General features: G+C 42.6%; 1 protein-coding gene across 8 annotated transcripts in view; it reads left to right on the top strand.

The window, feature by feature from the left end:
* The window catches only part of arhgap12b (Rho GTPase activating protein 12b), a 60517-nt gene that overhangs the window by 21831 nt on the left and 11726 nt on the right, over positions 1-26960 (top strand). For 7 of the 8 annotated variants that reach the window (XM_044104441.1, XM_044104440.1, XM_044104436.1 and 4 more), the window contains exons 3-6: positions 24282-24554; positions 25686-25826; positions 25917-25997; positions 26407-26529. In XM_044104441.1, the coding sequence (XP_043960376.1) occupies positions 24282-24554; positions 25686-25826; positions 25917-25997; positions 26407-26529 (618 nt within the window). Of the gene's footprint in view, positions 1-20077; positions 20217-24281; positions 24555-25685; positions 25827-25916; positions 25998-26406; positions 26530-26960 lie in introns of those variants that run through there. The other variant, XM_044104442.1, reaches the window with a different exon arrangement.

The raw sequence follows: 26960 nt of genomic DNA, 5'->3' as shown, positions 1-26960 counted from the left end.
AAGCACAAATGTTTTTTATGTTGTTGAACAGTGGGAAAAAAAAACTTTATGGGAATAATTTGATTTGATGACATTGCCAAGTATTTTATAAAATCTGACTGGAGATTTGTTTAGATTTTTTCTTCATTAATAACACTAAACCTTAGATAAGGTATGAGTGACATTTTACCGCTTTCGAAGCACTAACCTTTTAAAACATGGTTATGCCTTAAGCTGCCACAGTTTTGGGAACTTTAAATGACTTCCTCCACATCTCCCATTGTTAGTTTTTCTAAATGGGAAAAGAGCTGCTGCTCAATTTCAGCTCCTTGTCGAGGCCTCATTCACCACATCATTCCTCTTTTGTCTCCCAAACAAAACCCTGAGTAATAATTGAAAGGCGAGTAATCTGGAGTCCTTATACTGGGGATGATGTGGCTGCTTGGGTCAGGACCCTTCTTTCAGCTAAAGGAGCTGTTTGTTATTGATGTGCCAGCCCATCCACAGGTTCTTCATATGCAGCTGATCTGAAAGGAAAGTGTGTTTGAAACCATGGTTACACATTCAAATCAGGCGGTAGCCACGTTATTGCAAATGGGGGTTGTTTCGACTCATGATGGCAATGCTCTGTCTGTGAAATGTGACTGTGGTAACACACTTTGGACCCTCTCAAATTACAAAACCTGGATTGCAGCAAAAAGGTCCTGGGTTCAAATCCCAGCCTAATCCTACTTATCTATAGTACTCTGTCTTTGCTTGGGTTTGTGTCCCAAAGTGCTTCCCATTCACACACACTCAAACACTGATAGTGGCAAGCTATGGGATAGCAGTCTTGAGTAGTCTGACAGAATTGAGGCTGCCATGCACCGGTGCCCCCTGGACTCTCTGACCCCTATCAGCAGGCAAGGTGGGTGAAATGTCTTGCCCAAGGACACAGGCGGGTGGAGCGGGGATTGTACCAGCAACCTACCATTTGGAGCAAACTCCTACCGCCATTGCCTCCTTGCAGTCAAAAACATGACTGTTGGGTTCAATGGTGGCTCTACAGATGCTCTTAGGTACGAGTGTGTTCATACGTAGATGTTTGTCCAGTTTGTCTCTGTGTTGACTTGCGATAGACTGGCAATCTGTCCAGGGTGTCGGATCTCAGAAAAAATCCAGAGATCCGCATCGTCCAGGAAAAGCTCAAATTTCTAGATATGGAAGAAAAAAATTATGTATAGTAGCTTAGTTGGGAACAAAGTGACGTAGTGAGTGGTTGGGATGTGGGGGGTTAATATACTCTTGAACATGCCGTAAGAACATCTCTAAATCATCTCAATGGCTCATTTGGGTCATTTTTCAGCATCCCTTTGTCACTCTGAAGCAAACCCACTGACCTTGTTAGAAACTCCTATTGAAGTAGCAGCCATGGTTTGGATGCCTATCAGCACCCCTCTGCAGGAGAGGACCACCTCTTGGCTCTAGGTTACCGACTGCTCCATTTCTTGCCATTGGCCGGCACACATTCTGTCAATGGCCCCATGGACGGTGTGGCAGGCAGAGCTGTGCTTTACTTGCTCTCGCTGTTTCCACGAAACAAAGGCGGCAGTCTTGTTAATGTGGCAAAACATGCCCAGTGGAAATTGAATTGCTTTCTACAGAAGCAGCTCTGTAACAATCAATTTGCCCACCAGGACCCATTTATGGGTCACCCTGAGGACAACTGAGATGAGGCCCCTCTGTTCAGAGGTATTAGAGCCTGTTGCTGTGTAAGAGTGGGCTCTGCTACTACTGTCAGTACAATTATTTCTTTCCACTGATTTGTAGCGACTCCATCACAGATGAATCAGACCCTCTGGACAGGTTGTGAATGGCAGCAGACGCCTGGATCTGACAACGTTTTGATGAGCGAATCATGAGGCAGTTCAGAAGTCACTGTGTGGTCATGTTTTTAATTATGCAATGCTGGTTATGATAAACCCGTTTCTCTAAATGTGTGACGGGGCTGTAGAGATGACAAGGCTGCCCTCTCTGTGGCAGGGACTGTACGGACAATGCCTTCGACAGTGTCTGGGCTTGTACTGGAACTGTCGTCTGGGAGGATTCACAGAATGATGGGAGCAGTGGGAAGGCTGGTCAGCTTGCCAGTCTCTGGGCTGTGGGTTGGGTGATCCATGACCCGTGACACAATGCATCTTTCTGTCACTGCCTCTCCACCCCCAACTCACACAGCTGAGCACCCTGAGTCATGGTATGTGGGCCAATGGGTAGAGGGGCCAAAGGTTTAGATATGTCCTTTTAACTCTGTGTGTGTGTGTAGATGTGTGTGTAGCCTACTAGCCTACTTTTCTTTCCTATCTGTCGCCTTAGGTTGTCGTTATCATTACTAATCTTCAAAGACAAACACTCTTCACAAGTTAACATGGCCTGAAGAAATGTTTGCTACTTATTTGTTGTTAGTCTTAGTTAGACCGTTTTGCTAAAGGAAATATTTATTTAAACCAAGATTATATTTATAGACTGTTTTCCCAATTATTTGGCAAGAATTATTTTTGAAGATTATTTTTTAAGAAATAACTAGAGTGCTCTTGGTTAATTGAAAATGTTAATCAATTTCAAACATGAATGTCTCAGGAAGTGAGGTTTCGGCCTTCTCATGAGAATATTTGCATGTATAAAATTATTGAGCAACTATTATTGTGATTATTATCCAACCATACGTTCTGAGTCAAGTTCAGGTGAGGAAGCGGGATCATGTTCTAAATTGTTCATTTTGAAGTCCTTTACTGGCTAGCCATGCAGAAGAGTCCTTGGATGAATGTGATGGAGCTCATTGTCTTTGTCTTCTTGAAAGATGCAGAGATCCTCTGCTGTCAGTCTAACAGAACTTTGAACCTTCCTGTTTGGAAATGCTGTTACTGTCTCCCGGTCCTTTAAAGTACCAGGCACTCCACATCATACATTTATCTTTTATCTTTTTCTGGCTTTGTAGCCTTTCTGTGCTCACTACAGTTTTCTGAGACGTATCTCTTGGACTTTTACATCCAGCAAATAGTTTTGAAATACTAGTGGCACCTATTTTCCTCCGCTTGGCCAATTAAGCTGGATCGGGTTTTTATTTTAATTTGCCACAGCTAAAAAAATTATGTCTTTCATTTTTATGTTGCCGCAACTCCGTGCGCCAACATAACCTCTTGATGGCCTACTGTTCAGATCAGATCAGTATTAGAAATTCAGCATTTTTTCGCCCCCCTATAGATACCTCTCACCTCAAGCTGAGGGAGCACACACTTCCTACTTCTCTCTGTGTGTGTGTGTGTGCGTGTGTGTGTGTGTGTGTGTGGTGTTAATTACAGGCTGTGGGTTGACAGTTTCCGTTTCCAATGCTATAGGTATTTCATGTTGAAGTGTTACACCCCACTTGTCCTGCAGCTTTGCTGTGGATCCACTCAGCACTGCGATAACAATTTGATAAAAGGAAGAATCTAATAATTAAAACCCGTACTCCCATTCTTAGTGTGCCGTCTGCAAACCCTCACGTCTCTTCCAGAGGCACCATGTGCTGCTCCACAAGCCTGACAGATTGGAGTGCAGGAGCAGCAACGAGGACGACGTGTGAGGAATTCTGCCACTCACAGCTCCGGGGTGGCAGGGTGGCTCTTATCTGGGTCACATTCTGGAGAGGGGGAATGTGGAGCTTTAGTTGGTTAAGGTTGAGTTATAGCTATGTTTGTGCAGTCGTCTCCAAAGAAACTTCGCCAAGGGATCATAAAGGGTGTCCTCTAGAAAACTTGCTGAGCTCGGTGGTAGGGTTGCTCTGTCACAGATGAGTTAAAAAAGGTTTAAAGTTGACAGGGATTTGAAAATATCACCAAGTATTCATGTATTACTGAAAAACATTATTAATGATACCTAAACACCAACTATAAAGTCCGAAAAAGGCAAACATTAAAACCACTAATAAAATTAACAATAACATGGTGGGGATGCAAATAAAGTCTGGTGGCCCACCAGGCTGAAAATGCACAGTTTGAAAACCTGAAAATATAAAGGTGCACCTACTCCCTAGTGCATTTTGAGTGGAGGTGAGGCACGTGATCCATACTGAATAAAGTTAGGTTTACAGTTGACGCATTGAGCTAAGCAAGAGGGAGCGCAGGGCAATTGTGGCATTCCCCCACCGCGCGTTGGTGTCAAGCTGAAACAAGGCAGCGTGACCCACTGCTCTGAAATTTTGCAACTCTTTGCGCCACCTTTCAGTATAACTGAACTATCTGGAAAGTACTCCCTACAGAGCAGGTTCAACTGAGCTGGCATTTATGCATTCCCTTTATGAGGCCTCGTTTTCAGAGAATACTGCGCCGACGTATATGTCAAGTATAAAAGCCACACCACTTGTTTGGTAAATGTAACTTTTAAAACTGCAATTGTCAAGCAACCTTGACAAAAATCCTCAGCAGCGTGTAAGAGAAGGGACAATGGGATTCGTCTTAGCCTAGTTCAATAAATCAATTATAAAACCTGTGACTTAACATGAGTGCAAATACACTGATGCAAATCAATATGATGTCAATACTGATAGTAGCCATCTCTTGTCCTGTCTTCTATGTGTTGCATTATGGATAAAAATAAGAGAATTTAGCAGAAATGCTGTGGATATAACAGGACTTTGAGCACAGTGTAGAGGCAATGAAAGCTGCTCATTCAAACATTCACTACCTAAAATATTTTGAATTGCTTTATATGAAATTATGGTATATTATCGCGTTATGTAAAGTTGTATTGGTTTTAGACAAATTCAGATTATTTTTCATAAACTTGCTTGAATATTTATAACACTAAATTAAGGTGAAAGAATTTGGGGGTTTTTTGTGTTTTTTTTTTTTTTTTGTATATGTTACGGTAATTAATTCATGACTCCAAAATCAGTTAAAAATCAATTAATATTATTTTGGTAACCAACAATTAACTGTGGCAAATATTACACATAATGATATTCACCATAATGTGTTTTTATGGTGCTAAAAGGGAAATTAATATAATATATGCAGCCATCATCAGTGTTTCTCTACCATAACAGCAATATTAATATCTGATATGACTATTGGTCGACATTTTCATCTCAGTGCGTCCCTGATGCAAACTCTGATGCTCACACTGCTTTTTGCCATCGCACTGCCGCTTCCGCATGCAGCTGAAGACCAAATGCTTCTGTGAGATAAAAGCATTCCTCTATGTATGCTATGATTTTTCAATTAACTCCAGTTCTCTGAGGTTAACAACCAGATGTGCCACAACTTGCATGCCGAGCAGCTTCAAGAAGCTCTCGCCTTGTTCTTCCTTAATGAGTCATCAGGAGTTTGAGTGCAGACAGAAACACGTGTCTTTTGTCTCTTCCGTTTATCTTTCCACAGATGTAACACAGGAGACCAAGGCTCTGACTCTGAGCTAGCAGAAGCTTTCTGCTCACATCACTGGTTGTTGGGCAGCAGCAATTATTTCTGCGAGGTCATTGGGCTAAAACTCCCAATGTAACAGAGTTAGCTGCACTGATGATGGCCTATTAATAAAGTGTTTTAATCAACAGCACATGGCTGCGGCTTCCCTGTCTAAATCCTGAGTTGTATCTTACAAATCCTACAAAGTTGTAGTTATTTTTTGTGAGGATGAAGCCAAATCTCATTCTGGATTTGGCTTAATTTTTATTTTATAAGTAATAAAGGTTGAATCTGTTTCATTCTGAAACTAAAGCTGCACAGACAAATAAATAAATAAATAGATAAATAGGCCCAATTTCCTTAATTTTGGGTTATTGGCCAACACTTCTCCACCAATCTTATCTCCCTCCACAAACATCTGAAAATTAGCCATTGTCCTGTTTGTCTCTTAAATGAGAGAGGGCTGACTGGCTGACCCGCCCACCGGGTCATGTGCAGTTTACTGTTGCTACCTTAGCAACTGTGTTGCTATATTTAGCAACTTCTCAAACAAAGAAAATCATACCAAAATCGAACATCGATTGTGTAACTGTTTTCTCCCCTACGAGAATAATGAGAGTAATTGTATTGATAAGATTGATAACATAATACTCAGTAATGACACTTTGATACTCAGGTTGAGCATCCAGGATAAGAACTTTGTAGTAAAATCTGTTTGAGTTTGCAGAAATACCGGAGAAGTGGACTGGTTGCCGGGTTTGTTAGTAGTTACTAACTACTAGTTAGTGGGTGAAATTTGCGTCCTGCATCATCTTGTGTGCAGCTTTGACCCTTCAGTCTGTATTTAACCTGTGACTGAGCTGAAGGGCTTTGGACAGCATGCTCAACATTTTCCATTGAACACATATTTATAATCCTACTTAGAGCGTGAGCAGCTCATGATGGAAATAAATGTGCCTCTTGTTGCTTTCATTGTTGCAAAGCTAACATGGATATATCACTTTTCTCTTGGCATTCTAAAAATGCGCAAGAGAAATTCCAATATTCACACTTGCTTGGAATTCCGTGTTACAAGTTTGTACTGAGCTGCTGGCCAAACAAAGATCCCATAATCTGTGATTATGGGATGAAAAAATGCATACATCACTCTTTGCATCAAAAACATCAATGTATCAATGTTCTGTTTTGTCGTTTAAAAGTCTCAGACTGTGTATCTCTGTGCACTCAGTGGTGTATCAGCGTCACTCTCCATACAGAAACAGCACATCAACTTTCTCATGAAGTTGTAACGTCACTTGGCCAGAAAACTCCTCCCTCCTAATCTTAATCTGCCACCCACCGAGCGAGGAAGGTAACGGTCATCGTCTTCATCTGTTCTCGTTGACCTCCGGCTGCTCGCTTTGCTCTCACACGCAGCTGGTGACTCACCACACCACCCTTCCCAAAATCAAATCTCGGTAATCTTTTCCCGACACCCGTCTCATGTAAAGATGCACTGTGGGTTTCGGCGGCTTGCCGACCGAGGGCTCTCGGATGCTATCTGAAGTGAAAAAGCGCCTTTCGGTTTCTCTTCCCCAAGCGCCGCCGGCTGCAGACACACCGAGCTGCTGCTGGTGTGTGTCTTGGTCGCGGTTGGAGCTGATTTAACCGCAGCATCTGTCACTGTAAGTGGATCGTGTGAACCGCAGCAGTTGTGCCCGAGGGATCATGACCTCCGACCTTTTTATGGCCCTAAAGCACGGCCACCCTTCAAGCTATCCCCTTGGACTCTTTCTGTTTGTTTCTCTTCATCAGGCTCCGTATTTTCTTTGCCTCTCTGTCTCTAAAAGGCTCAGGTCATTCAGCTAATGAGAGCTCCTATTTAAGGCCAACTCCACGGCTCTAAATAGATCCCTCTAGATCCCTTAATCGTCTACGGAGAGCCCCTCCTTTTCTGTGTGATGAAGTTCTGAATGCAGCAAGACGTTGCCTGCCACCAACTTCCACGTACTTGCACAGGACGCCGGTGTCCCGCAAACCCTGAACCGACTGGTGTCCTGGGAGCCCGGCCATGTTTTCATACCTGAGGAGCCCTCAGTACATTGTGAGTAGCTGGGTTTGTGCTGTCCAATGGAAAGCTCAGTGGAAGTGAATGTGTGGAGGCTTACGCTACTTGGCTGCTAGATAAGTAGAGCGGGTGTTGGCGGATGCTGGTCATTATCACGATAGCTGACACGGTCTGCTACGGTTTAACTACTGTGTCATTTACATATTCAGTCACCTTTCTTTTTAGTTTTATGACTTGTTTTACTGTTTAGTTCATAGATTGTTGTATCAAAATACCTTTTAAACAATTAGCTTAACGTGTACTCTATTTTAACAGATGTGAAAGACTCAGTTTTAGCTAATTAAGGAAACAAGCTAAGAGCCCAATGGTAGCCCAACACCACTGTGTTGTTGTGTTAAAGATGTTCAGAGTTGTAAGGAAATTTTAATATATCAGTAAAAGAATACAATTAAAATGCACAATGTGAATTTTGCATTTCAGTTAAATCTGATGTTAATCAGCCAGTGGATCTTAAAACAAGACGTTCAACTTCTCAACAGACCATTTTAAGTGAAAGTGGCGCGTGCGATTCAAGACAATTTAAGTGCGACAACTAAACCTGTCTTTATCACTATTACTGGTCTATAAAAGCCTATTTAAAATAAATCCTTAGAAAAACCTGAGCAGAGGCTATGTCACACTGTGTGTGTGTTAGAGAACCTCTATCCATTTATCCGTTCATCCAATAGCTACACTCGATTATCCTTACAGTGTGTGAGTGGCAGCTGGTTGGGAGAGAACACTATCTGTAAAATATGGCGCTATAAATATTTTAAAACAAAGTTTTATGCTTTCTTTAGAATCTGTAAACAGTGACTTTGTGTGTCTGAAGAAAATATGGAAATTGTTTTATTGTCCGGCTCTATGTAGAACAACCTTTTGCTGCAAACTATAAATCTTTTGGGATGTTTCTGTACCAGCTTTGCACATCAAGAGACTGAAATTTGAACCTGTTCTGCTTTATGAAATGAAATGTATTTTAAAGGGTGTCAATATTGGGGAAAAGGTTTAAATTCCCATTGGGGTAATCTGGCATTGATACATTTAACAGAACAAAACAAAACCCTACAGATGGCATGAGCTGTCTGTAGGGATGAGCTTGTGTAAACTTCAGTCTTCATTAGGTTTAATTCTCTAATTTTCTTTGTGGGAAACATTTCTGCTGGAGGTATTCAAGACCCTTTTACTACAAGTCACACTTTGATGACGGGAAACATCAGCTAGCAAAGCACAAGCCATAGCAAAACCACACCAGTAGCCTTCAAAACTCAGGCTGAAGGTTCTGGTTTTGCCTGTAATTTCTGGCCAATTTCTGGAACCAATTGACCGGCGCTTGTTTACTGCAGTAGCTAGCCTCAGCCGGCTGGCTGAGCCTGCATGGAGCTGTGGAGGCTGATGGTTGTTTTCAGTACCAAGCATGAAGAGGAGCTGACCTTCATCTCGCTCGGGACCAAAAGCAGTTGAACCTGAACGGTCGGCTGATGAGGACTGTCGGCGAACACGGCGTGTTCAACCTGAAGGCGCTGTCACATCCCATAATATCAACTCTCTGCTGCCTGTGCGCACAGGTGATGGAAGCGTCTCTTTAAACTTGAACAAGTAGAGCTTCTTCCCCCTTGGCCATGTCTGTCACACCAGACTCCTTAAGAAAGAAAGATGGAGAATACAAAGGTATAGTTTACAAACAAACTATGAGGCGTCATTATTCTCTGTTGTTCCCTTCCTTCCTGTCTTTATTCCTGTTTCTGGACATTTACGTCCTTTAGAGGAGGTAAATAAACTCTTTTGACACCTCACACCTCTCATTAACCGTCCCTTACAGTACCCCCCTCCCTTCCTCCACCTCTCCTCTTGTCATTGTCAGACAGCCAGCTGTTGTTATTGGCCTGCCTGACTATTGTTTTGCTCTGTACCAAGAGTCCCTCTGTCTCAGGCTGTCTCTGCACTTCATGTGGCGCAGCACCAATGGACCCTCAGACATACGGCAGGGCCGGGGCACGTCACACCCCGACACACTCTGTGAGTCACTAGCTGCGTTTCCATTACAGATGCGCACATCTTTGTCTATAATCTCCCAGTGTTCGGGGGGGGGCTACAGTTTCGCAATTAGGATGTTGCCTATAAATAAGAAATGATATTGAAATCATGCGTGATTAAGATGGTTCATGTGAAAAGTCATTAAAAATCACGGCAGTGACGGATGTAAACACTTATAAGATATATTCATGAACAGGCCATAGTGCTAGCGCCAATCATCTATCAGCCAATTAGAGGAGATGTTGGCATCTTATTCAGGCGTCAGAGCAACAAGCCCTGCCCGTATGCGGCGTTTTGGGGAAATTGTTGTCTGATTTCACAGAATAGCGTCTGATTCAACACGTTGGAGTGACACACAACTTCTGATTGAACTGTGTGATGCTGTGAGAGCTCTGGAGGAGCCAGCTGCACAATGTCCGAAAAACAAAACAAAAATCATCCTCCTATTACTTCGTCTTCTTTGTGGCTTTCATCAGTGTTAACATCTGGTTGTTGATCACGTGACTCGTGTGATGCAAAAAAAATAGTTTCCATTGCAGTTGTGCGAAATACATCTATTTTTATCCAGCTGGAAAAAAAACCCTTATCCCAGCACAAAAACCTACCAAAGTTGGTGTGTTTCCTTTAAGCAAATTTATTTGTATAGTTTCAGTTTGTGCAATTTTATTTTTAATGGAACCAGCTACTGCCTGTGGTAGGAGGGGATTTCTGAGATGTTCTCTTACCTTTGATGATGATGAGGGCTGCTAATGAGTTTCAGTGCAATGTAGCAGTGTAGCATGTCGATATGAACACAGTACTGCTCTGCCAGCGTTGCCATGGAGCTTCCTGTCGCTTGTTATCATCGGAGGTTTTGTTGGATCCCAACATGTGATTCTGAAGCATCCTTTGTAATTTTCTGGTAAATAAATTGGCTGAGCTCTTTTTGTCCCCGTTTGTCATGGTTTTGCGTTTAGTTCTCTCAGCTTGTGCCACAGTACTTGCATATCAGTCAATATCTTGGCAGGTTGATAATTTTGTTTTAGTCTGTGACAGAATTGTCATGCAAATGTTGAGCGATAAAATCCAAGGTAGAGAATTCCTTAACTCCACTTTTGGTAAACAGGAAAGTGTGAAGCAAGTTAAGATTCTTTACCAAAGGACTGACTTGCCAACTATTTACTGGTTTCCCATTAAATGAGACAATAAAAATGTCAAACTGTTGTTGATCATATACCTAAAAGATTTCCACTTTGTTTTTCTGAATACTGTTCAGAGATGTTAAGACATTTCTTTTCCAAGTCAATCTGAAGATGTTCACCCCAATTTTGGCTCATCAAATCCACAACATGTAGGTGACCTCTGACCCTGCACATTCACAGCGACTGTAGTGTCTAGCTCACTATTCACTACATGAGATAAAAACTGTCAGGACTGGAATCTCACACCAGGAGTCCAAGTGAAGTCTCAGATCTTCGGGGCACAAATCTTCCCCAAGTTTGAAATCTTTTGAGTGCGACTCGAGTCGAAGTCTCAAACTTGGGTTGCCATCTCTGTTATCTAGTTACCTAACCTTGAGGAAACTCTTCCTGCGACTAAATCTCATTGGCAAAAAAAACAAAAACAAAAAAACAACAGACAAACTGCATCATGTCATTGTGGTGAATTGTAGCTTTGTACTGAATTTCCTGAAGAATCAAAGCGGGACTCTGAATTGGCCCACATCTCTTAGCGGATCACTGCGGATCCAGCGGCAAACGTTTCTGATAGTACATCCATGCGTAGAATAGTGTAACCAGAACCTTGCAGAGGAAGAGATGTCTCCTGTCTACATAGGCAACCATGGAAACGGCTTGAATGTATTTCTTATGTGGACAGAAACTAGAATATCAGAGAGGAAAAACAACATGATCGTTTTGCATCTGTGACGTGCGTGTTCGCCACATCCAGGCCTTCTTCTGCATCAACTGACTTGTTTATTTTAGCATCCATTTACTTCATTTTCTCCTTTCTTCATTTTTACATCCAAGCTCTTCAGCGACGTGACTGTAGTTGGGCCAAGAAACTGTCAGTAAAGCTTTCTGACTCAGCCTCTTATTTTTTTCTCGGTTGCTCAGGATTTATAGGAAGTTCTAATTCCATTGCAAACAGAGGGAGCTAAAAATCCCATATGCACCTGCTGGCTAAAGTCTTCAAACCTCTTTAAAACAAGCTGTCCTGATTTCACCAATTACTGTGATCTTGACAGTACCGGTATGTTCTATTGTTCATTTCTCTTCATTCTTTATCACAAAAACTGATATGCGGAAACCTGGTAAATACATAATGTCGAGAGACAGTCAACAGATTTTAACACAGTTTAATGACTCCAAACTGTCAAATATTATTTAACGTTATTGGATAAGCCGAGTATGGGGCTACGTTCTCAAAATTGCTTCATAATTAGAATATTTTACCTTCAGAAACTGTATTTATTTCATATTTTTAACATCTAGACAGATTGAAAGCACAACAGTAGATGTCCTAATGTTGACTTTAAAACAGAGCTTCAAGATTTGAAACAATCATAAATCTTTGAATCTTTTCACTTGAATTCAGCTCTGCAGATGTTCTTCGGTCTCAGTGTTATCCTGTTCCAGCAGAAAACTTTCAAAATAGGGATTTTCTAAAAGCAGATGGATGAAGGCATCTGTTGTCCATTTGTTCTGGAACCAGATGTAAACACATATGGATGGATGTCATCTTAGTTTTGTTTTTGTTTTTCCCTCACAGATGAACCAACTGTTTGAGTGTAAATATGTTTATAAGTAAATTGCTTTGTAATTTCACCATAATAATTGTTATTTTGCTTGAGCGGTATTTCTCTACATCTTATCTCCGTTTTTCTCGCCTCCACCAATCCCCGGAGATCTTTGCCCCGCTCAGTCGGTTTCCACATGAACGGAGCAGATTTCCGGAAATATTAATGAACTGCTAAAACCACAGCAATACTGGTGAGACAGCGAGCAAGATGCTGGTGCATAGAGTGCTTTTTGAAGAGTTGTTCTGCCTGCGGATGTTGTCTGTAGAACAGAAGATTTTGAAATGCATCAAGTATGAAGAAGCGACACTAGAAAAGATGTGCCTGATCCATAAAGGCTGATCTATTATGCCCTGAGCGACATCATGCTTTATTATATATTTTACATTATATTTAGAATCCCTAATTGCTCTTTCTGAAGCACTTGAAAGAAGGCTTGTTGCAGTTAATTTTTGCATGTTTGATCAAGGTTTCTTATTTTATTTTGCAGTGGCTGTTCCACTTCCAGCTACCCTGACTGAACTGACTGTGCTGACTTTACATGTCTGACCAGCTTGTGAAGCTGTCAGTGTGTTTCAGTGTGCTCTACTGGTGCAGAATTATCAACTAAATTCATGTCTGTGTTTAAAATAAGAAATGTTTAAAGTGAATCCAGCACTGATTTTCTGTTTCGGATCGGTATCAACTGGTGCTGGACCTCAGATATCGGTATCGGTATCGGAAGTGAAAAAGAGTGGATTGATGCATTCCTAGTCTGTAATTAAAAACACAATGGTGGACATCCTAACGTTGGCTTTGTTAAAAACTAAGCTTCAAGATTTGAAAGATTTATAAATCTTTGAGTCTTTTCACCTGAATTTCTCTTTTTGGTTGATTCGCCCAACAGGCCACGTCTGTCAACTTACTTCCTCTCTATACTTAGCAGTTTTTTTTGACAAAAAAATCTGAATCTCGAGATTAGCGTTTTGAAAGGTCGATGATCGGCTAGAAGACTGCAATCTTTGCACAACAAGATTTGATGCTAATGTGATTTTGCAAGAACTCCACAACCAGACAGACCAACGGAAACACTGTAGGGATTACTGAGCTCCAGCTGTTAATAGGCCTGTAGTCCTGAATTATGGAATATGATTAAATGACTTGTTTCTTACATAAAATGTGCCTTTGCAAACATAAATAATTTAGGAGCAAATACATAAAACGGTTTAATTCCTAATTTTAAAAGTGTGATTTATTTAGCGACTTTTCAGACAAAAAAATAAATAAAATCACTATTGGCTGTAATCTGTATTCTCAGTGATTGGTGATCGGTCAGAAAACTGCAATAGAAACTTTAAGTGACTTCATGAAGGTCCAACCAGCCAATCAGCGGAAAGTGAATAACACTAGAGTAGCTTGAACCCATCAAGCTGGAGGTATTAGGACAGGATTAGCCATTAGCTGGGCTGCTTAGCACTCAGCCAAGGCTCCAGCTCCATTCTCCTTATAAAAAAAAAAGAGAGAGAAATCTGGAAGGCAAATAGTTCCTGAAATACAGTTCCCGATCTGTTAATAGCCAGAGCCGAGGGCGGGCGGATCAGACGGCAGCTGCTAACGTCTGTCACTGCTCTCTTCTTGCCTTGTGCGGCGCACTGCAGTCCATCCGGTCTGCGAGGCCGATAAACGGAGAAGGAACAGGCACACCATCTGCCGTAACATTCATTAGCCGACTTCTCCCAGTGTGAAGTGTCGGGATGTAAAGCTTAACGTTCAGCGCCGTTAGGAAGGAGCAGTGTGTCTGCCCCAACGTTGCCACCGAACCCCCACAGAGTCTTTGTGCTCACACAGAAGGAGAAATACAAAGTTTAATTTGAAGCCAGTCTCATTAGAGAAGGTGAAGTTTTCCTTCAGCCGTTCAGCATTATGTTTTTTTGTTGTTGTTTTTTTCCCGCCTGCTAGTAAACAGAACAAATAGTTGCTGTCAGGGTTCTGGCAGCTCATCTGACCCGCAGCCAGAATTCATTCATCAGAGGCCTTTTCTGCAGGAGCCGCCTCGTCCTGGTCCGCAGGGAACTCACTGCAGTGCAGATTTATCGCAACGTCCCACAAACTCTGACTGGTGGTCTAGCACAGATTCAGCCCACTCTATCTCTCTGTCTCATGTGCTTGTCAGACGATGAATTAAGACTTAAGTTTTCCTTTTGTTTAACCCAAAAGGAAAATAAATGTTGTCATAATTCATATTATCCAAGTAATTGGGGATGCTGTGGATAGGAAGGATCTCCAGTAACAATAGAGATTTGTTTCGTTAAAATTTTGAATAAATTAATCGCTGAGCAAAAAAAAAAAAAAAAATCACAACAAACTAATTTTGTATTTTTAATTTGGGACAAACAACATGGTCTCCCAAGAATCTTCAAACTTGAGATTCTGGCCAGTGTTGCAAATCGTTTGGACACCGCTGTGTAAGGCAGCTCAACGGAACGTAAAAAATGTTAGGAACGCCTGCTGGACAAATTGAAATAACGAAAATGAATTTGCTTACTGGCAACACGGCAATTTTAAAAAAAACAAACAAACGTTTGATCAAATGTTTTTGCAGTAGGACGATGATGTGGTTTTTCAGCTGTTTGGAAATAGACGCATTTTGCAAAACTGCAATGAAAACTTTTTTCCGCATGACAGGAGTCACATGATTCACGGATGTTACTACTGATGGAAACGACGAAGTAGACGACAGGAGGCGGTAGGAGGAGGATGGTTTGTTTTTGTTTCTTTGGACAATGTTCAGCTGGCTCCACCACAGCTCTTACAGCATCACAGTTCATTAAACGTTGTCACATGTTGAATCAATCGCTTTTGTATAAAATGGCTGGCAAAGTTTTTCCAAAACGTTGCATATGTAGCCGCTCCCAAGTGGGAATAAGACACTCATGTCTCCTCTGATTGGCTGATGAGTGCCAGCACCATGAATAAATTTTGAACATCTTTTGAAATTGAATTTTAATGACTTATCGAGTGAAAAAGCTTATTTATGCAATTCTTACTTGATTTCTTATTGAAATTTGGCAATTGCAATTTTTTTCATATTTTTTACATTAGAGGAAAACAGACACAGATTTGCACACATGTATAAAGTAAATGCTGCTACAGTAATGAAATCCTCCCAGATAGAATCGCAGCAGGAAACAGCGGAGGTGTTGTCCCAGATTCCCACCGTTTGGGTTCCCCCTGCACAACGTGGCGCAGTGCATCACACTGCGTCTTCCCCCAACAACAGCGTCTCCCAACATGGAGCAGGCTGAGTGTGGCTGCAGCCCTTCCTCGCTCCCCCCCCGCCCACGGCCCTCATCCCGCTTCTTCCTCATTAACATTTCAAGAGGCGAGGCTTTGTTCCTCACCGTAAAACTCCTTCTGTTCCACCCACAGATGACACAAAAAGATCTGAGATGTCGCTCGAACAATTCCAATCCAGCATGATTCTCTTAAAGGGCGTCAGAGGGCATCGTTTCCACACAAAAGCTTCAAGTCACCTGTCAATCATTTTCTGTTTTTTTCTTTTTGGTACAACTAACTCAGTTTGCCGCAGGCCTCTCTGAGCGGTTTCTTTCCCAGTCAGCTTGCAGCTCTTTAGCAGAGCCGCCGTGTTTTCTTCAGACAAAGTGACATTTTAGCTGAGCGTTATCAGCGCGGGACCGAAAGGTTAATTGCTCGCTTCTCTGTTAGCTCAGCGAATCCTCTGGTCCATGAAATGAAAACATGCTGACTCACGCTCACACCAGAGTTTTCATCTTGGTTTTTTGTTTTTTTTCTCTCTGCCAACTCTGCATATATGTACCAGATGCAATTATTGGCAAATTCCAAAACATATTTGACTTTCAGTGAGTGGTTCTTGCATCTCGGGGTTGGGGACCAGAGGGGATCGGTCGGTGGGGTTGGGGACCAGAGGGGATCGGCCGGTGGGGTTGGGGACCAGAGGGGATCGGTCGGTGGGGTTGGGGACCAGAGGGCATCGGCCGGTCGGCTTGTGAAGCGCAACGAAATGTGATGATGGCCGAGTCGGACAAATGTGGTCTGACTGACACTCAGCCAAGTGGAAATGTAGGTTAATCTGTTCATATGGATGTGAACATGGCCAGCATCAAGCCTACCTCCAAGAGCGGAGCGAGAGACTACAAAGGAGGAGGAAGCAAAGAGGAAGGCCGGACAGGATGAGAGGAAAAGGGCAACCTGAGCAAAGGAGCGATGGAGGACAAAAGAACAGAGGGAGCAGGAGAAGATTGATGTGGCTTTTTGGAGGTGGAACCCACCCCCTACTCACACACACACGCCCACGCACGCACACGCCCACGCACACACACACACACACACACACCCCTCTCAGCCTGGCTTCAAACGCTCCTTAGTGTGACTGCTGGCCTGACAGAGTATCTCCATGACAGAGTATCGCCACATTATGGCACGCTTCCCCTAACCTGCTTTTAATACAATTACACAAAAAAGCCAGAGCCGCACACCACGGCTTGGGCTTTAACTAGAACACTCACTAAAGTAGAGATGCACTGATCTGATGTTATCTGTATCGGTCCCAATATTGAAAATCATTCTAGATCAGAAGGATTCATCTACTCTTCAAGAACTACATGAGTCTGATGAAAATGATCAGATGCGCACCCATCACAATTTTGTAGCTGATTTCCAATCTCTGATTTTCCTAAAGCTTTGAAATGTTGCCAGCAGTTTTCATCCTTCCCAGTAATTTTAGGCTGCAGCTAATGATTATCTTTGTAATCACGTATCTTATTGATTATTTTGAGGATTTCTGGAGTAGTGGGATAAAAAAAAATTGTCACATCTTGCAGATTTGTCCATTTTCTACTTAAGTTTATTTTACACAATATTTAAATATACAAAGCTTATTTTAGAAATATATAAAAATGGCAAATAAACAATTCAACTCCTTTTGAAAAATAAAATAACCACTTTTTGGCTGAAAATACAAAGAAATGGTATTCCTTTAGGAAGCGCTTCAAAATTAGCATTTGTAGCTAAAACATTCTAACATGAACATGTGAAAATCTCAGCCTTTTCTGCAGGGTTTAACATCAGTACAGCTTCGGACTGATCTGATTATTTTTTTTGGTAAATTAATAATTGTACAGCAAAAGCTGCCCTGTAGTGACGGGTCCACCTCCTGCATTAGCAGATTTGATGAATCCAGTGAATTCAGAGTGACTCATTTACATTACTCACTCCGCACTCTTCAGTACGACTTATTAGTTAAATTAGCTAGAATGATAGACAATGTGCACAGCAGTGTGTAGAGAGCAGATCTGGGTTCTGTGCGTTCAGCTGAGCAGGCAGTGGCCCCTGCACCGCTGCAGGGCCTGTTGCCATGCGCACACCGATGGGAAACCCTCCCACTCCTCTCTCCTGATGGCCACATTCATCACATGGAGACTCCCACCTGCTCACCAGCAACCCCCTCTCCGTCCCACCTCCCTCTCTGTGGGCACCACCTGCTGGAAGTAACGGGGAACTGCGGCTCTCGTACCCTGCTGCCCTCACACCGACCTGAGCCTTTTTTTTTCCACACAGAATAATTTATGGTTTAATTTACCGTGCGCCGCCTGGAGGAGTGGTTTCTGGTGATGGTACAGCAGCAGAGGGTCATTAGTTCTGAATGGGCCGAGGCGAACCTGGTAAGCATCAGGGATGCAGAGAGCTGCACAACAACCTTCATGACTCCATTTACAAATCAGTCAGTTCCTTTGTTTTCATCTGCTTTTACATTCTCCATGCACGTTGTGCCCACACATCCTCCAACTCGCATAATGTGCTGTAATGCAGTTCAGCCTGCACCGACCTGAAGTCTGAAAATGATTGGTCACGGCCATTCTGGCATGCTGCTGCAAACAAGACTAAAACAGCCCTGTACTGAGCCGCGCATTTCATTCTGTCTCTGTTGTTCCATCCGGGCCTCATTTATTCTTCCACTCCGGACTCCTCAGGTCCGCTCAGGTTCTAATTACTTGTCAGGGGCAGAGGGACTCCGTCCACTGCACCGCAGCTTTCTGACACGTCTTGTTCTCCTCTGATTGTTTGCCTACAGGAAGACGCTCCGGGCAGAGATCTAGTCCTGCACAATACCATGTTCTATGATGGCATGGATGGATGCATGTCTGGATAATAGGTTGGATGCGTGATTGGATAATAGGTTGGATGCGTGGTTGGATGATAGGTTGGATGTGTGTTTGGATGATAGGTTGGATGCGTGGTTGGATGATAGGTTGGATGCGTGGTTGGATGATAGGTTGGATGCGTGGTTGGATGATAGGTTGGATGCGTGGTTGGATGATAGGTTGGATGCGTGGTTGGATAATAGGTTGGATGCGTGGTTGGATGATAGGTTGGATGCATGTCTGGATAATAGGTTGGATGCGTTGTTGGATGCGTGGTTGGATAATAGGTTGGATGCGTGGTTGGATGATAGGTTGGATGCATGGTTGGATGATAGGTAGGTTGGATGCGTGGTTGGATAATAGGTTGGATGCGTGGTTGGATGATAGGTTGGATGCGTGGTTGGATGATAGGTTGGATGCGTGGTTGGATGATAGGTTGGATGATAGGTTGGATGCATGTCTGGATAATAGGTTGGATGCGTTGTTGGATGCGTGGTTGGATAATAGGTTGGATGCGTGGTTGGATGATAGGTTGGATGCGTGGTTGGATAATAGGTTGGATGCGTGGTTGGATGATAGGTTGGATGCGTGGTTGGATGATAGGTTGGATGCATGTCTGGATAATAGGTTGGATGCGTTGTTGGATGCATGGTTGGATAATAGGTTGGATGCGTGGTTGGATTATAGGTTGGATGCGTGGTTGGATGATAGGTTGGATGCGTGGTTGGATGATAGGTTGGATGCGTGGTTGGATAATAGGTTGGATGCGTGGTTGGATAATAGGTTGGATGCGTGGTTGGATGATGGGTTGGATCGTGGTTGGATAATGGGTTGGATGATTGGTTGGATAATAGGTTGGATAAGTGGTTGGATAATAGGTTGGATGCGTGGTTGGATAATAGGTTGGATGCGTGGTTGGATAATAGGTTGGATGCGTGGTTGGATGATAGGTTGGATGCGTGGTTGGATGATAGGTTGGATGCGTGGTTGGATGATAGGTTGGATGCGTGGTTGGATGATAGGTTGGATGCGTGGTTGGATAATAGGTTGGATGCATGGTTGGATGATAGGTTGGATGCGTGGTTGGATGATAGGTTGGATGCGTGGTTGGATGATAGGTTGGATGCGTGGTTGGATGATAGGTTGGATGCATGGTTGTTCTGCATGACATTATGAGAACAAAACTGTAACAATATTTCTGAATATTCCGTGAAAGTTGGCCTTAAAGCAGAACTACAATGTTTTGTCCAGCTGAAGCAGTTCATCTCTGTTTTCCGATTTGCAGACGACTGATTCTTTTATTTCAGTTTCCACGTTTTATTTCAGTCGGTGATAAACTAACATCTATCTCTGTCTCAATATGCGTCCTGTTTCTGAAAGAACTTTGTTGTTTTACAATCTCTCTTACAGTCCTTGTTTAAGGTGAACAACAACGGCACAATATCAGTGACATTAGTGTTTATTGGCGTGCCAACACGACTTTATAAAGGGACCTTGCAACACCACTTCCTCTTGTGTTAAATGTGTGTGTGTGAGGTAATGAGATCCTTTTCCCCTCTGTCGCAACGCGGTTTAGAGTTTCCTCGCCTCCTCTGCCGGAACATTTCAGAGCATTAGAGAAAACAGAAGCTTGTTCGCGTCTCGTTTGATGGCCGCCGAGCATCACCATGCGCCGGGCATTCAGCATGTTCAGGGGCTACCGGAGAGCCGGGGAGGATGATGACGACGTGTTTGTGTGCAGCCCGGGATGCAAGGTGACAACCGCGTCACGTAGAAATGCTTTTGTGTTTGCAGTTAGCCAGATTGGAAGTGCGCTCTGGTGCCCTGCGTCCGTCAGACTGATCCAGAACCAGTCCACATCCCCTCAGGAGTCGCGTCATTATGACATTCCGGTTGGAGAACTTTTTTTCCACCTCTTGCAGCCAACAAAGCCTTTGAATCTCTAAAATCTGTTAAATTGTTTTCCAGGTAGTATTTATGTGCAGCTAACTGAGGCCTGACAGGCTAGAATTAAGGCGGCCGCAGTCTGCCAGCGAAACACTTGATGTTGACATCAATTATTCATTTAGAGAAGGTTCCCCGCCAAGTGTCAGACGGTCTCAGCATATGGTGTGGACTTCTTTTTCTCATACACAGTCTTCTATTTATACACTGACTGCAACCTGAAACTAAATGAAGCCGTTTGTGCAGAAACACTTCGGCCTTTGTTACTGTTTTCAACTTTCTTTTTCTGCTCGACTTTCTGATTTAATTTTGGGCCGAGAATCATTGTGTTGTCACCGCAGCTTACTGTCCACTCTTAAGTATACTCTGGAGCATCATTTGGTAATTTTTCTTCTTATTGTAACTATGTATCTCACAGCTTTTTCTTCTTCTTACATTATTGTTTCTGCTAAACATTCCACGTAGTTTAGGATTTCCTGCTGTTTGCGGTTGTTGAATTCTTCTGGGCTTTTTAACTTCTTCTTTATTTCCTTTTTGGACTGCGCTTTGACTTTTAGATAACAGCCCTACTAAAAGCCAGGTTGAATGGAGTAATTTACACCTCGACATGAACAGAACACCCACCATGCCAACGACTACTGCTTAAGTCTCACTGAGTTTCCTTTTATGTCCAATAATGTAATGTTTTTTTTCAGCACAAAATAGCCAAACTACTGTATTAATTGCATTTAGAGACGCCCCCTATAAAGGCAGCATGACTAATTTATGAGCTGAAATCACGTGTGGTGTGGCATGCTTGTAAACAGTAGTGCTTTGTTCCTGCACACACACTCGGCCGTGCCTAAAAATGACTTTTAAATTACTGAAACCGATTCAGGCCCCGCTCCCCATTCCTCTGCGCTCAAACTTGATGATTACCACATTTTGTTTTAATCTAAGTTGTAACGCCAGCGTGCCGCTGATGGATGAGCGCGAGGCCACGCCGTTAACTCTCTTTGCTTTGCCGCATCGCTCCGTCTCAGACACGGAGAGAGGCGGCTTGACTCTAAAGTGGAAACAGCCGGCCTTCAGCTCCGCTCCAGCATGTGTGCAGGATATGAAACGATCATTCGTGTGGGAAAATATTCCCGTTATCCCAAAAAGTGACTGGAAGTCCCATCTGTGTGCTGCAGGCAGTGGATGTTCCTCCTGGCTGGAGTCTGTTTCCCTCCACACATTCCTCACCTGGAACAAACCCGAGGGTGAAGGCGTGGCACCGACTCAGCACCCAGGATGAAAATTGGGATTAAAATTGCGCAAATTGGAATTACAAAAAAGATTTGCTCAACGGAAACAGTTTCCCAACTACTGTCATTCTTTGATAGGATGAGGCGTGTTTCTTTTGTGGCCAAATTGATTTATTTAGCAAAACTGCAATGTAAAGACTTATTTCATGTCGCACGAGTCATGTGGTCGCAGCCGGATATGGCCGCTGGCGCCAACCACCAAGAAGATGACGACCGGAAGTAGGAGGAGAACGATGGCGGCGGCTTGTTTTTAATGACTTATCACTTGAACAAACTTATTCGGGTGTATTTGTATAAAAAAAAAACCTCTTATTTAACTGAAAAACCACAATTGCACAATTACTTCTTTCCCTCCCACCAACATTAGCAGAAAATTAACAAAATGCAAAATGTACTTTTGTTATGGAAATGCAGTTTGACACGGAACACCGCTCCCGAAGCCAAAATACTCTGAACCATATCCATGGAAACGCAGCTTTCTGACATTAATGTTTGAAAGGCGTCTCTGTGTACGCAGTGCTGACTCCATGCAGTCAAGTTGTTCTGCAAAACCCTCTGATGGCGTTTCTCTTTACTGTCTCAAACACTAGAATATGAAGCTGCGGGACTTTATTTGTCCTCAACAGTCCATTGATTTTATTTACTGCTGCTTTGCTGCAAAACATGCTAATGTTTTCTTTTGTTTGTTGACATTATGTCTTCATCCCCCCACCCCACCCGCAGGATGTCATTTCACAATTTTAGGCAATGCTTACATGCAACAGTTGCTAAGACAACAGCATGGTTTCTGTCTCCTGCTCGTATGTAACTGGATCTGCTGACATCCTCTTTGCGCCTTTGGTTCGTGCCCTGCTGGTTCTAAAACACCTGCTCCACCGTCTGTGGAAGGTGCTGTAGCGACTTTGTCAGAATATTTAGCAAATTTGTAGACCAAAACAAAATATCTGTATCGGCCAGAATTGATCAGTTGGGCTTGCACTGATCTGAAACAATATAATCTTTTGAATCTGGAGTTTAGGTCTATATACTCAATTCACTTTACTTTATTTATATAAGTCCAATTGATAACAAATATTGTTTTGAGACATTCTCACACACACACAAAAAATTCAATTCAAGCACAATCCATTTGGTTCTCGTTAAACAGTACAATAAGCTCAGTTCATTTTTCAAATTAGTTTAAAAAGATTCTATCTAAGGTCTAAATATAGTCAATAAGTCTGCATTACGTATATTTTAAGTTATTTCTAAATTTACGTTGAGCTTAAATCGTCCTCTGCCTTGTGAGATTAGATCGAACACGTTTCTTTTAGCTCTTTGGTGTTCAAGCAATTTGTAAACCTCTATACTGCCTGGAACTCTTCACATGTAAACGCTGCCCTTATAAAAAAAAAATAGCAGCGTCTGCTCGGCCTCTCTGCGCTGATAGATATACGACTGGACACGTTAAATCCTGAGACCATGCGGCGTCAGCGCTCAGAGCTGGACTGAGGCGCGTTCTGAGAGCCACATGTGGCGCCTGATGTGATCCAGCAGCTGCCATGCAGGCCGTCACACACGTGATTCCATGACTTTCCAAATAAGAGGCGGACCACTTGATCCTCTTTTCACCTCTAATGGAAAGAGATGGAAAGATTGAAACATTTCCATTCACTGCAACAAATAACTAATGTCCTCATTTTCTGTAACTCAGGACTTGAGATCTGCTGAGGTTCAGCTGCCTAATTTATTGGTGCATCAAAATGTTTTAACTTTTAACAAGTGTGCCTCATTTGGCTGTATCTATCTAAGGACAAAAATGGACTGCCCAGAATAATTTGTAAAGACAACAAGATCATCAGCACAGAGCAAAGGATGCTGGGAGATTTCTATAAAAAGTAGACAAGATAAAAGTCCCAGTAACGTAGGGAATGTTAAGCTTCTCTCATTTATAAGAAATTATTTATTCCAATTCCAATAATATTACTCAACTGAAGTTGTCTGTTGCTGGTTTGAAAGTTTGGGATTTTGTTACAATTCTTTTAGTTACTTACGCATTATGTTTTTTTTAACCACCTTTTGGCAAAAGCAAGTTTCCACATCTATTTCTGGACAATAAACATTATTATTATTTTCATCACTGTTGCCATAAGTCAATGTATGGCTAGACAAATTAAAACCTCTATAATTTCTATTTGCATGATTTATCTTTTTTCTTCTTTTCTCTCGTTCTACCTAAACCTGGATGATAAAAGTCTTCAGTCAGGTGTTCTGGTCTCAACTTGACCCTTTTTCTGAAAAACAGTTTTGCTCACAGAGACTTGATTCATTTTATTTGTTGGTTCTGTTGTTTTGTTTATTTATCTTTAAATTAAAATGTCTTCCAGTTCCAGTTTTAAATGTTCATAATAATTTAAAGTTTGTCGATCTTTGAGGATTTGTTCTTGCATTATTATGCCTTTATTGCCATTATATTACTTGAAAATGGTCTCAACAATATTATTGTTTATTGCAATAAGTTCTGTGACGATTTGTTATCGTGACACGCCTAACTGTAGTTTAAAAACCGACGTCCCAGTCTGATCCCCGTTCTGCCGTCTCCCTCTTCAGACGACGTCTCCCACGGGTCCGGGCCGCTCCGTCTCGCCGGTCTACACCAACCTCCAGGAGCTGAAGATCTCCCAGTCCAGCTTGCCTCCCGTCCCGTCAGGCTCCCCGCTCCACGTCGTGGGCGACTGGGAGACCCACAAGGACCTGAGCGGCAGGTACTTCTACTACAACCGGGCCAGCGGCGAGCGCACCTGGAAGCCGCCGCGCTCCAGAGACACCTGCAGCAGCATCAGCAGCGTCCGCGGAGACAGCCAGGGCACAGCAGAGAGCGAGGTACTATTCAAGACAAAAGTGACCCTAAATGTACGGCCACACTTATCAGATCTGTTTGTGGAAACCCCTGAAACAATGTATAACTTTGTATCACATATTTATTACACTAACATTGAAATCTGTGGCTTTAATGTGACTCATGTAATGTCACATATTAACATTTCCAAACACATGTTTCTGTAATATACATCAGAGACTTTTGTTACTTACAGACAAAGTTTTATATGTTTCTAGATGAAAACTCTGTGCTGAAAATGTTCTTGTGGTTTATGAATGGAAGGAAATGAGAGAACCTTTGATGTGGGGGAAATTATGGCTTCCTGTCGGGTTGTTTGTCCCTGACAAATCGTCCAACACTGCCCCCATGTGGTGTAATGACGCACTGCTGCAGAATTTCACTTGCAGGAGGTTTAAAACCAAGCAGCTGAGTGAAGATGGCCCACATAGGCTTCAAAATTTTGTTTGTGCCACTATTGTTTTAAAGATATTAATAAATGTTTCTAGAGGTCATCAAAGGTCAGTCAGCCAGTCCACATTTACAAAACCAAAGCAAATACGCTGTCAATCGACTGTGCTGCGTTTGTGCAGCAGAAAGTTTTTGTCTGTGTTCTTTTTAAAATTAGTGTTGACAAAATCAAGCAAAACTGATTATGATGGTTTTTTGATGTTTGTGTTGGCATTTGCAGCTACATATTTTTGTATCTGTCGATTGACACAAAACGTGCTTGATTTTGTAAATGTGGACGGGACAGTTGACCTTTGATGACCTCTGGAAACATTTATTAAAATTTTTAAAATGGAAGTGCCACAAACAAACAAAAATTTGCTACACGAACCTTTGACACCAAAGTTTCCAGAGGTCATCAAAGGTCAACTAAAATCAATCAAAATATGGTGTCAGTCAGCTGTGGTCCATTTGTGTGTGGTTGTGCTTCAAAAATGTTCATTTGTGCCGTTATGTTTAAAATGGTTTCCAGTGGCGACATTAACTAAACAAACAAAACTTTCATTCTCTGACCACTGACGTGAGAATCAAAGATGACCTTTCACCTTCATGTCTAAAAATCAATCAATCACATTCACTTCCTGTTCCATTTACCATTTATTTGTGTTCTCCTTCGCCCTGCTCAGCCGTTGTCCTCTGAGGAGAACTGCCACAGCACGCACTCCAGCCAGTCGGACAGCCAGTACGGGTCGCCCCCTAGAGGCTGGTCGGAGGAGCTGGACGAACACGGACACACCCTCTATGTGTCTGAATACACACAGGAGAAGGTGGGAAACTCTCTGCACACACAAAGGGGCTCGTTGTAGCCTTTCGATTAGCGTTAGCTCCCAGTTGCTGAGCACTCTTTGTATCTGCAGTGGGTCAAACACGTGGACGAGCAAGGCCGGCCCTACTACTACAGCGTGGACGGAGCCAGGTCAGAGTGGGAGCTGCCAAAGGTGAGATTCGCTCATTATCACCAGCTGCTTCACTTCCTGTGGATTAAAGCGACCGTTACATCATTATCCCTCTTTTCGCCCCCCCCCGCTGCTGGTGTGGATCCGTTTAGGGTTGTAATAGGATGAGGGGTTAAAGTTCACAGAAAGTAGTTTGGGGTGGGCTATTTGTGTCTTCACCCCTGCTAATCTGGAGTGCAATCAAGCAGAGCTTCTGATTGGTCTTTTCAACAAACAGTAGAGTGACTGTGGTCACATTCAGAGTACGATACTAAATCCCTGTTGTTAGTGATGCTCTCTGAGTGTGTGTCTGATGCTGCTGTGGGTCCTCAGAGGAGAGGTAAGGTTTCCTTTGGAGGAAACGTTCTGTGAACGTTTAATGAGCTGTAAACTATTTTCTACATCCCCGCAGTACAACATCTCCCCTCTGTCTGGAGAAGTTCCTAAGAGTCGGAGTTTGGAAAGGAAGCAGCCAGACCCCATCGTCCTCACCAAGTGGAGGCACAGCACCTACGTCTTGGACATCAATGACAAGGTAACGGGTCAGAATCTGAGAACTGCTGCTGTTTTCAGACCAGATATTTAGACTCAAAGTTTTGTTTTCTCATTTTATTCTCTATTTGAGATTATTAGGAGAAGAGAATACGAATTACATATTGCACTAAAGAACAAGATGTTTGGCTTTTTAATAACACCAAGTAAAGATGGAGTCATGGTAATCATGTGAAGTGTGCTGACATTTAAAAAAAAAAAAAAAAAGCCGTTATGTCTAAATAAGGGCTTCACCGATCCATGTCTTTTCACTTACCGATACGATATCTGCATCTGGATATCTGTTGATACAGATTTTATATTTGTACCAATGTAGGCAGGTATGTCTGAAAACACAACTTGAGGCAAGAAAAGGAAGTTGGAAGAACAAGAATTCCTGTTAACAGGAAAAAAAAACTCGTAGTGAAAACAAAT

The sequence above is a fragment of the Gambusia affinis genome, linkage group LG21 (assembly GCF_019740435.1).
Source record: "Gambusia affinis linkage group LG21, SWU_Gaff_1.0, whole genome shotgun sequence".
Lineage (NCBI taxonomy): Eukaryota > Metazoa > Chordata > Actinopteri > Cyprinodontiformes > Poeciliidae > Gambusia > Gambusia affinis.
Note: the sequence above shows the minus strand (reverse complement) of the source record. Positions and strands in the feature narration are given on the sequence as shown.